General features: G+C 36.5%; 1 protein-coding gene across 2 annotated transcripts in view; it reads left to right on the forward strand.

Annotated features, from left to right (window-relative positions):
* Nucleotides 1–12,683, forward strand: part of FAM135B (family with sequence similarity 135 member B) — a 354,762-nt gene that overhangs the window by 333,753 nt on the left and 8,326 nt on the right. For both annotated transcript variants that reach the window (XM_055126148.1, XM_055126147.1), the window contains exons 16-20: nt 1,966–2,057; nt 4,108–4,205; nt 5,534–5,685; nt 9,683–9,793; nt 11,231–11,344. In XM_055126148.1, coding sequence (XP_054982123.1) covers nt 1,966–2,057; nt 4,108–4,205; nt 5,534–5,685; nt 9,683–9,793; nt 11,231–11,344 — 567 coding nt within the window. The remainder of the gene's footprint in view (nt 1–1,965; nt 2,058–4,107; nt 4,206–5,533; nt 5,686–9,682; nt 9,794–11,230; nt 11,345–12,683) is intronic.

Below are 12,683 nucleotides of genomic sequence, written 5' to 3' on the forward strand. Positions count from 1 at the left end.
TTTTTTTTTTCTTTTTGGGTTACACCCAGCGATGCTCAGGGGTTACTCCTGGCTTTGCACTCAGGAATTACTCCTGGCGGTGCTTGAGGGACCATATGGGATGCCGGGGATTGAACCCGGGTCGGCCGAGTGCAAGGCAAATGCCCTAACCACTGAGCTATCGCTCCAGCCCCTCTCTGTCACTCTTCTAAAAAAAAAAAACTAAGCATATATAGACATGCTTGTTTTTAATTGAAGTTTCTAATAAAAATATATCAAGATCAAGAATAACTCTCTCACTCTGATGATAAATTTGTGGTAACACAAGACCTATGAACAAATTAGGCTCATGTTGTGAAAGACCAGCATGTATACTTCGTACCTGATATGAAATTAAAATGAATCAATCTTTTTACTATTTGTTATAATAAGACATCTAGCCATTCCAAAATTTTAATTACCATCACACATGTGAGAAAAAAGAAGTACAGATGTCTTCACTAGTGTTTGTACTTGATCATAAAACCAAGCTGTGAGCTTGAATATTTTCACCAGACCATAAAAACATCAGGGGGAAAAAAAAAGACAATTAACAGCTAATGTTCCTACTGAAGGTAGCATCTCTAGTTTAAGGTAAAAATGTGTAAGATATGCAGAGTTTTATGGATATCTTTGTTCAAATTCAATTTTAAGGGTATATTTGTATTAATAGATAACTGAAGAACTGGAGAAAATTTATTAAAATTCACATAATTTTCATGTTGTGATAAAGCCTTCAGATTTAGATTATTTTGAATGTTCTCTGTACTATCTTACCAAGTTGTTTTTCCTGATAATGCTTTAAGTTCTATAAATTTCACTTTCTCTCAATTTAAGGAGTGGAAGGTGGGTATTTAGAACTTTATGCTAAGCAGAAAACCCATTTTAGGCTAGGCGCTGGAATATAGGTAGCTTTAAAAAATAAAAGCAATGCAGAAGCCAATTTTATTTTCAAATATGACATAGTGAATAAATAAAATTTGTTAACAAAGTAGAAACATGTCCTAAAAAAATGACTATTTTGTAGCTCTGACCCTGAATATATGAACATATGTTATTAAAGGCCACCAATAGGGGTACTGTTTAGGTATATTGGGTCATTCTAAAAGTTTAGGGATTTTTTTCTCTTAACTATATTCACTTTTACCAAATGCCATGTGGTAGCTTCACTCTATTTAAATAGTTTCATAATTTCACAAAGAATAATGCAAATTTATTATAAACTATGTTGCTTATAGTTTTTACACTACATTAAACTATGTGACTTATATATCCAGATTAATAGTTTCTAATCTTCAGCTCTAAGGGATGCCTAGGAAGGTTAGGTTTAAATTTATTCTGATATAATTGGAACCCAAATTTTCATGAAATCTATGCCTAAAAATAAGAATTCCATAGTATTTCTATCAAAGAAGACATTTAAGAGAAGTATCGATGACACATTGTGTTGTGGCATGATGTAAAATTCATTAAGAGGCATGCTTTGCAAATTTGCTTTAGTAAATTAAATTAATGAGGAAGGTGGAATTCCCTTCAACTTGTTTCTATGTATAGAATGATTGTAAGCCATATACTTTTATTTCCATCTCTCTCTTTCTCTCTCTCCCTCTCTTCCCCTCTCTCTCTCTCTCTCTCTCTCTTTCTCCCCCCCCCATTCTTTTGTACTAGGGCTTATTTTTGAAGAGTTGGACTATCTAGAAGAATCTGATTTTTGTGCAGAGAGTCTGATTTTGATGTGGACAGTAGCACACAAGTTAGCTTATTATTTTTTAAATCTGCTTAATAAAAAATATAAAAGAAGGAAGTAAAATAAAAAAAGGAGGGAGAAAGGAAGAAAGATTTGGGAATAAATATTTATAAATACACAGGTCACAGGGAATATATCTGGTTCAGTTTTTGAATAAAAATTAATTATGGAACTGATTTGGGGTTATCTATCATTTTTAGGGAACAGTGCAGACCTAAGACTGGTAAAGACATTTATAGAACTGGGTCTTCCTGGAGGAAAACTGGACTTTTTGATGTCTGAGAAAAATCAGGTATGATGACAAAATTATTGGAAATGAAATAATTTAAGCTACGTCTTAGACACCTCCCACAGTCACCACGATGGTTCTTGAAAACACAGTAGAAGGGAACTTTCATCAAAAAGAATAGTTTGCCACCTCGCCTATAGAGAAAAGCCTCATTCTTTTCTTTGGTGAAATAGTAAGAAGTCAGAATGAATAGCAGGTGACTTATGATCATGTAGTATAGTTGGGAAGTGACAGGTCAGCACATCTATAGTATGATGATTTGCATATTTGCAATGGGGTAAAAGGTGATCATTAGTAAAATTAATAAGGTGGGTTTATGGCCTAAAAGGTTCTCAGAATGTAATGAGCACAGAATCTGTCTTAGATGGGTTTCTTTTATTTTGTCTGATTTAAAAAATTAATCCCAATGTTCAGGCTATATTATCTTTCTCTAAAAAGACAGATTTAGGTTCAGATTGTTGAAGAAAAAATCCAATTTCAGATCCTATAAGAGGAGTGCTGGCTCACAAATATTGCTTTTTCTTCTTATATGAATGCCAATAATTTGACCCTATGTTTCATCCTCCCTTGCTTAAGGTTGATTGAGTGCCAAGTGACAGTGACCTTAGATATTTCTTCCTCTCCTTTCTATCGAAAGTGATGCCTCTCTCCCACCATTATGAATACTGCTGAGTTGCTAGTTTTTTTACTTATGGACTAAAGTTCAGGACTTATGTGGCAAATTTTTTTAAATCATTTTTTAATTGAATAACCATGAGATACAGTTGCAAACTTTATTGTTTGAGTTTCAATCATACAATGATCAATCTCCCATCCCCCTACCAGTGCACATTCTCCACGATCAATGTCCCCAGTATACTCCCCCTTTCCAACCCTCCCCTTGCCTCCATGGCAGACAATTTCACCCCTATATTCTCTCTCCACTTTTGGGCATTATGATTTTCAATACAGATACTGATAGGTTATCACATTTGGTCCTTTATCTACTTTCAGCACACATTTTGCTTCCCAGAAGATTTTTCCAACCATCATTGTCTTAGTGATCCCTTCTCTGTGCTAACTGATTTCTCCTACAGCTCATGAGATAGTCTTCCAACTATGGGGCAATATTCCTGGCCCTTGTGTCTATTGTTCTTGGGTGTCAGTCTCATATGTTATTTTATATTCCACAAATGAGATTACACATTCTTTTAATGTTTAAATGACACACACCCCCAACCCCATGGCTCTTAGATGTTTCCAAATGTTGATCTTTGAAATTATTTAAAACAATTAACATTCATCATGTCTGCCTTTCAGGTACTCACATATATGTGCAATATCTGTTTCCTTCCTTGTATCCTCCTGCATAATTCAACTACCATTCTTTATTTTTTTTTTATTTTGGGGTCACAGCTGGCCATGCTCAGGGTTTACTCCTGGCTCTATATTTATGAATTACCCCTGGCAGTGCTCAGGGGAGAATTGAACTCAGGTTGCCCGCATGCAAGGCAAACGCCCTACCCACTATGCTATTGCTCTAGCTCCCTACCATTCTTTCTTGAGATTCAGGACTTTGGGGTTCATTCAAGAATCAATTCATTGTGGCATTGTGAATAGGGCCTAAAAGACCAGATTAAGGACATTGCTAAGAATAAGCTAAGGAATGAGCAAATTCTGAGTCAGATGAGCATAGATGTCAATCTGAGTCAGGTGTTACTTTAATGCTCAGTACTCACTTATCTTCTGTGGTAGACAAGCAACGATCTGTGTAAGACACCTGGGATGTAATATTGCAGTCACAACTGCAAATTAACACTTCTCCATCTTCTCTTCTCTTAGTTTGTTATTATTCCTTGTATGGTTTTTAAACGTTCTTGAATTTCTTCGTTGGGAGACTCAGCTTATGAGCCTTTACCCCTAAGTTTGTATCTCAATGTATAATATTATCATTGTATAAATATTAGAAACACCACTAGATTTATTTATGCTGCACAGTGGAAGAAAATGAGATTATGCACCAACTTATTCTTGTGATGACTGCCCAACTCCTATATCCTCTCTTTTCTTTCAGATGGACACATTTGCAGATTTTGACACCATGACAGATAGGTTACTGGATGAAATCATTCAGCACATTCAGTTGTACAACCTTTCCATATCTCGAATTAGGTAAAAGAAAATAGAGGTACTTGATACTAGGGGAAGAAGGTGATATTTTTGACTGTTTTATGTATATTATTTCAAATCCAAATGCTTTTCATACACTACTGAGAGGATTCAACTTATAGTTTTAAGTGGAGAATATTATTCTCTGATCAGAAATGAGTATTATGATAGTTTATACATATATATGTATATATATGTATATGTTATAGTTTTAGTGTGGGAAAATAGTCATATGTAACTTAGAGGAAGAGAATGAGACACACACAAAATATCTTGGTTTGAAATCTTCTTATACTACTCATGTTAGAATCTACATGCTGTTATGTAACATTTTATAAGCATGAGCATTTTTCATAATACTATGTCTCTAGGAATTAAGTGGGCTATCTCTGAATTTTTTCTGTTAATTGACTTGATTGCCTACCCAGAAAGAGATGTTAATCATGTCTAATCATATGCTATCTTTCCATTATAATATATAATGTAATTTATGTGTTCAAATGACCTTGGTAAGTACATAACTAACATTTTTTGTGCACTTATATTATGTAGGCATAGTGGTAAACCATTTAGCATAAATTATTCTATTTAGGCCTCAGAAACAGATTATCACATTTTTCACAAATGAGGATTCAGAGGACAAAGATTAAGTAAAAATGAAACAATATGTATCAGGTAATGCAATTCTGTAAATAACATTTTTTTCCCTTTGCATGTTTTATGATATCATTAGAAACTCTAGGGATTTTATCAGTGATTGTTTAATTTGAGTTTCTTGGCTTCATACGTAGTTCAGTAGCAATACTACTGGAATAGAGAATGTAGGAGTGTATCAGGTGCAGGGTGGGTTGAAAGCAGACAACTCAGTAATAATGGATGGATTAGTGATGAAATATGTGGATAGGTTGCCAAAAGTTATTACAAAAGGCCTTATAAGCCAGGATAGGTAGTTGGGATTTTACCCTGTGAGTAATAATGACAGTTCAGTGCCCAGCTCTATAATTCAAAAGGACCCCCGGGTGTACTAAGAGGGTACACAGAGTTATTTGGGGAAGCTACTCTAATCATTCACTCTAAACATTCAATGCTGGGAAAGTTCCTACATTTCTGACCACATTAGGCACAGAAGATCCCATTCATAACACTCATGCTTGATATGGTCAGAGTTTGGAAACCCGATGAGAGTGACTTAGTGGCACACATTTTTAAAAAAGGTTTTTGCTATTATATTGGATTTAGTTGTATGTGGAAAGTGACTGATACCTGCTACTCTCAATGCAACCATTTGCTGGCAGCTGCCACTCACCTTTGTCATTTTTGTCTCTGAACAGCTTTATTGGTCATTCCCTTGGCAACATCATCATAAGATCAGTCCTCACAAGGCCCCGATTCCGGTATTACCTCAACAAACTTCACACATTCTTGTCACTGTCTGGGCCTCACCTAGGGACCTTGTATAACAACAGCACTCTGGTTAGTACAGGTAAGACTTTTCTATGCTCCATCAATCCTCAGAATTCATTTTGACTAGAGAAGATGTATACAGAGGCAACCTTCCTTCTTAATGGCATTTTTGTGCAACTTTTTTTTATTAGAAAATGGTAGAAAGATAGCTGAATTATATAAAAGTAGAAAGACAAATGAATTTTTGCCCCTGAGAACTGCGAAAAGTTGTACTGCATTCCAATATCACTTTTGCTTTAGTGTTTTGTGAAAACTAAATAAACAATGTTGTATAAACTCTAATAAGTAGCATCCCAGTGGAAAGGTTGAAGAAGCTTAATGGTAAGGAGGGTATTAACTAACATTGCACTCCATTTGGTTTTCAATGACTTATATGTGTCACATCCACCAGTACTAAAGGGATATTCCTGGCTCTGTGCTAATGAATGACCCCTGTAATTGCTCAGGAAACTAGGGGAAGTCCAAGGATAGATTTGGGATCAGCCAGATGCACCACAGCACCTTACCTCCTGTCTCTCTCTAAAATTAAAAAAAATCTTATAGATATAGAAACTGTAAATCCAAGATGAAGGTAGCAGCAGATCTATTGATGTCTGAGAGGAGCCCACTTTCTGCTTCACAGATAATCATCTTTTCAGTGTTCTTGCAAGCGGGCAGACTCGGATATTCCAGGGTCTCTTTTAGAGCTGCACTAATACCCTTTGTGATGGATCCCTATTCATGATCTAATCCTCTCACAAGGATTTCATCCCCCCCAAATCATCACATTTGGGATGGAGTAGAGTGTAACTTTCAACACAGGGGTTTGAAAGGGATGCAAACATTCAGTCTCCATCTATAGGCTTTTAATAAGGATGCTTTTATAACAGGATTATGGTTAAGTTCTAAGTCAAACCCTTAGGGAAGACTCTCCCCAAGACATTCAATGTCTATTCTATTTACTTTCCTAATGTCTATAATGAATTAGCTGCGGGATGTATATTTTCATATTTGCATTAGTAAATTTATAGTATACATTTATCACTGTATCACTGTCATCCCATTGTTCATTGATTTGCTTGAGCAGGCAACAGTAACGTCTCCATTTGTCCTAGCCCTGAGATTTTAGCAACCTCTCTTTACTCTTCCTTCCCAGTGGTGCCACATTGGAGCCTCTTTCAGGGTCAAGGGAATGAGACCTATCATTGTTACTGTTTGACATATCTAATCCGCCATTAGGAGCTTGCCAGGTTCTGCTGTGCGGGCAGGATACTCTCAGTAGCTTGCTGGGTTCTCTGAGAGGGAGAACTAGACAATAAGAGCTGTACATTTATAAATAGGAATATATGCGTGAATCAATCTGTTGTCTCTATTATGTGTGTACATGTATGTATCATAGAACTGTTTGACATTAAACAAGCATGTAAAAATGGAAGTTGAGTGTCATGAATGGAAGAATGGCTGTATTTAAATTCTGTACTTGGTGGACATTGAACACAAAGTCTCCATAATTGAATTTCTAGGTTTTTTCTATGTTGGGGAATGACATATCATATGTGTTTAAATAAATAAATAAGTAAATAAATAAATAAATAAATGTATTATTGGATCTTAGTTTAAAATTCCAAGAGAGAATTTCAGAATGAATAGTAGGATTAATTTATATTGCAGAATATAGTGTCTGTGTGTGTGTTGTGTGTGTGTGTATGTGTTAGCAATGGATATGGTGCAATCAACAAACTGAAGATGGCTCTGCACTGCTGTATCCATTGTGAGACTTGTTGTTATTGTTTTGGCATATCAAATATGCCACAGGTAGCTTGCAAGGCTCCGTCGTGTGGGTGGGATACTCTGAGGTAGCTTGCCGGACTCTCAAAGAGGGACAGAGGAATCGAACCCAGGTCGGCCATGTGCAAGGCAAACGCGTGCAAGGCAAGTCCTACCTGCTGTGCTATTGCTCCAGTCCACTACAAGACCGAAATGTAGAATGACCTAGAGAGGCAAAAGATAGTGATAAAGTTCTCAGAACAAGCCAGGTAATTTAGTGTCTTCATCAGATAACACCAGATAATGTAGTGTTTGGTGTCAGGCTTACAATGAGGCCTTAGAAATACCACAGTATTTGTACTGTAGCTGTGAAATTGACGTAACTGATATATAATAGTCCAAAAGACCATTGGGATATTTAGTAAAATACATTTATCACTGTCACTGCCATTCTGTTTCTCATCGGTTTGCTCGAGTGGGCACCAGTAACATCTCCATTGTGAGATTTGTTGTTACTGTTTTTGGCATATTGAATATGCCACGGGGAGCTTGCCAGGATCTGATGTGCTGGTAAGATACTCTTGGTAGCTTACTGGGTTCTCCAAAGGGGCAGAGGAATCGAACCCAAGTCATCCGCATGCAAGGCAAACACCCTACCCACTGTGCTATCTTTCCAGCCCCCTACTAAACATATAGTATTAATAAAACCTCACACAAATTATTCACTAAAACCTCAAACTATTCAATAACCTGTGATACTGCTGACAACTCCAAGTTTAAGTAGGTTATAAAGAAATTCACAAAAACTTAGAAAGATTTAGGATCACTCAAATTAGTCATAAAATAGCCCCTGATAGTCCCAATATTTTTTGTGAGTTTTTGTGTTACAGTTAATAAGTTTCTTGGAGTGATAACACAGAGGGTAGGGCATTTGCCTTGCACGTAGTCGACCCAGGTTCGATTTCTTGGTCCCTCTAAAAGAGCCCAGCAAGCTACCGAGAGTATCCCACCCGCAGAACAGAGCCTGGCAAGCTACCCATGGTGTATTTGATATGCCAAAAAACAGTAACAAGTCTCACAATGGAGACATTACTGGTGCCCATTGAGCAAATTGATGAGCAATGGGATGACAGTGACAGTGACGTTTCTTCTATGTCTATCTGCCCACCCTCTGCAACTACACCTCCCCTACATTAGCTATACTTTCAGAATAACCTGGATTGCTTGCTTTCCTTCCAATGAGTCATGTTTGTTTTCATTTTTATTACTTTCAGCACATTTTTTGTGAACATGAGTTATTTGATGTATTGGTACAATTGTCATTATCATTGTCATTGTCATCCCGTTGCTCATTGATTTGTTCAAGTGGGCACCAGTAATGTCTCTCATTGTGAAACTTATTGTTACTGTTTTTGGCATATCCAATATGCCACCGGTAGCTTGCCAGGCTTTGCTGTGCGGGTGCAATACTCTCGGTAGTTTGCCTGGCTCTCTGAGAGGGAACAAGGAATTGGACACGGGTTGACTACATGGAAGGAGAACGTCCTACCGCTGTGCTATCGCTCCAGCCCATTGGTACAATACAAATGTATATATTTTCTTTTGCCACTCCTTTTTCCCTCACACAACAGGAAAGCCATCAATGTGCAGAAACAAATTATTTAAAACACATTTAAGTTTTTTCAGTTTCACACTTGCAATATCAGAAAATACTTTTGAAAAGAATTATTACTTGTTATTCTTGCAATGCACATTATCAGGAGTAATGTTTTAATTCATTTTGCTTATTTTTTTCATTCATGAATTTCCATGATAACCTAATATAAATGTGTATTTGCTATAGCTTATTTATTTCTGCATTTTTATAAATGTATATTTTGTTGTGGCAGAATATTTTATCATTGTTAGGGTCTGTATAAACATATCAGTGGATGAACTCATCAAAATGTAAGGTTAATTTGTTTTTAAAAATCCTAAATGAAACTATTAGAAATGTTCCTACATTTGTTTTTGTTATATGGAATTGATTTCATAGGTTAATTTACTGTAACAATTTAAATGGGTTGAGGGAAAAGGGCCTTAAGACTCTTTAGACTGTAGATATATCATGATATAGAATGAATTTATGAAAACTAATATAAAATTGCCCTTCACTTTTTTCAAACTTTTATTAAAAATCATTTAGGCTTTTAAATTAACAAAAATTTAATTTTAACAGATGTGTAAATTTAGTCTCATATTTTGACTTGAGCCTTGTTCTGTCCATGTAGGTCTGTGGCTCATGCAAAAATTGAAGAAATCCGGATCCCTTTTACAGTTGACCTTCAGGGATAATGCTGATCTGCGCAAATGTTTCCTCTACCAGCTCAGTCAGAAAACAGGTGACTTCTTTGAGCAGGCATCTTTTGATCCTAAAGGTGGACAGAACACCCAACCATTGTGGCACAGACTAGCATCAGCATGACTCTCAATTACATCACAGAGGGCGTAATCCAAAAATACCGCATGCACAGCATTGGAAGGTCAACACCTAGCTGGGGAATTGACCATTTCTGGATGACCTTCTCTACAATATCAGAGTAGAAAACTAAGTTTGAGTAGAAGAACATCTTCATACAAAAAAGATGTATTCCCTTCTTCCCACAAATCTTTTACTGTTCTGATCTCACAGACTTTTAGCCAGTCTACTTACAGAAAGGAAAGGTTAATTTTGTTGAGAAGGCAGTAAGAATTTGGTGTCTTTCTCATGTATCCCATATAGTAAGTCTTCACTCAATAATCCTTACGGAGTAAAGGGGACTTACTGAGCAGAAAGGGCTACACTGATGTTTATACCCAGTGAGGAAGCAAAAATGGGCCTCCTCAATCCTACTGAGCGATATAAGCACTGTAGGTCTATCTTTCATCAGCCAATAAACACTGCTGTTGTTAAGACCTCTCTCTGAGTGTGAAAGCCATGTGAATAGACTGATGTATAACTGTTTGCAGTTTCCTTTACCACCAAACTCCCTGTATGTTCTATTGAGCTATAGTGTACCAGTCCATGGGAAAATGAAGGAAGCAGAATTAGACAATGAGGGAAGTCATCTTGCAATGCAGAAATCCCAGCAAGTAGCACCCCTGTGACATGCAGGAGCTGGGCTTGTCTCAATGTAGCGAAAGTAATGGTCTCTACCTTTCCATTTGTTCACCCTGGGTGAAAAGTCTGAGATAGTCTGGCATGAGAGTGATGTCTTAGATGAGGCATTTGTCTCAGAGGAGGCCTCCTGCAGGTACACTGGGTTGAGACAAGGGCAGTACTTGAGGTGTTTGACTCTTAAGCTGCAGGAATACACAGTGAGGTTTCACTGGGAGATGCTCTGTCTCCAAGCCAGTTTGGGATGCTGGCTTCAGTGAGTCAGAACTGCGGGGTGAGTCCCAAGAATGCGTCACTGCAGCAGATGATTAGAAGGGTGAAATAAAGATAGCAGTCATGTATCAGAGGGATGGACAGAACATTAGAATTACTTCCTTTGTGATTCCTTCATATTCTGGTCCCATTCCCGTGCCACATCCAGGTTGCTTACCTCTCCTCTCACAGTTCAGAATATTTTACTGTGTGTCTTAGCTTCTGTGGTCCTTGAGAACAGCCTGTATTCTACTAATATACAAAAGTCCCAGGGTAGTAGATTCCTTTCTAAGTTTCAAGCTGAAAGTTCTTCATGCAATGACACAATTACACTTCCCCTTTCTCTGGGGCAACTTGTATAAAATGCATGCAAGTAAGAGAGTGAAGCTGAAACCGTCTTCATGAAAAATGTCCATCTGGGTTCTTGTAGGGCTGCAGTATTTTAAAAATGTTGTGCTCGTTGCTTCTCCCCAAGACCGGTATGTGCCATTTCATTCAGCCAGGATTGAAATGTGTAAAACGGCCCTCAAAGACAGACACACAGGTGAGCCATACTTAACTTTATTTTTAATCAGTTTAAGTTATACGGCAAAAGTAAATTTCTGAAATTCACTATGCCTATTTGAGGCAACTGATCCCATCAGGGCAGAGTGCTTTATTTCATCCTTTACTGAGTTATGGGAGGGTCTGAGATGTATATGTGACAATAGAAACCTCATTCAATTTCATGTAAGCCATATAGAATTCTGAATGTTCTACTCCCCAGAGAAGCATTGTTTAATTCAGGTCTGAAAAATCATAGAATTGATAGTGCATTGCAATTTTTCAAATCATAGAAAAGTAAATAATGCATTGTGATAGCACTGATATGGAAAGAGCAAAGGGTACAGTAAGGAAAAAAAATCTAGGAAGATGGCATGTTAGTGGATATAAACACATTGTAGCCAGGATTTAATGAATTTTTTTTTTATCTTTTGCCAAGTGTTTTTTTTTCGCAACCTAGATAGGGAAATGATCTAACACTATTACATTAATCAGTCTATTTCTATATCAAGCATTTTAAATTTTTTTCCAATCAAATAACATCTTTGTTGAATTTATTTAATTTTAAAATGTTCCATCTGAAGTCTAAACAGTCAGTACTAATAAATAAATGTGCATTTTTGAATTTCTAACCTAAAATTTTTCAACACATTTTAATACACAAAATACATTGCTCTTTTAACTACCATTTATGTATCTGAAAAGTAATATGATGCATACTACAAAATTATACATTTTCCTGATTGAAAAATACTCAATTCTACCAGGGGATATTAGATCTTTATTTGACTAACTTTTCATATTTTGCTTCTAGTTTTTTGATATGTGTGTCATTTTTAAAGTTACAGTTTTTAAGTATATTTTGTCTAAGCATTGTGGAATTATTCCTCAATGTAAAATATTAATATAATATTTTACAAAATTAAAATATTAATATAATATTTTACATTGAGGAATAATTCCACAAAGGGAGGAAAAAAGGAAGGAAGGAAGGAAGGAAGGAAGGAAGGAAGGAAGGAAGGAAGGAAGGAAGGAAGGAAGGAAGGAAGGAAGGAAGGAAGGAAGGGATGAAAAGGAAAAAATGAAAGAAAATATGTTTTTAGCATTGAGAGAATCCATCTTCTTTTCACCCATGAAAATCGTAGTTCCATAGGAGCTTCATACTAAAAGTTGATGTTTTTAGAGAAAGGGAACTATGTGGGTTAGGTCAGTGAATAGAGCAGTGTAAGTAATAAATAAGTTGCCAGGGGTCAGAGCAATAGTACCGTGGGTAGAGCGTCTACCTTACACACAGCTACTCTGTATTAGATCTTTAGTATCTTATGTAGTCCTTCGAGGAC

This window comes from Sorex araneus, chromosome 2, assembly GCF_027595985.1.
Source record: "Sorex araneus isolate mSorAra2 chromosome 2, mSorAra2.pri, whole genome shotgun sequence".
Lineage (NCBI taxonomy): Eukaryota > Metazoa > Chordata > Mammalia > Eulipotyphla > Soricidae > Sorex > Sorex araneus.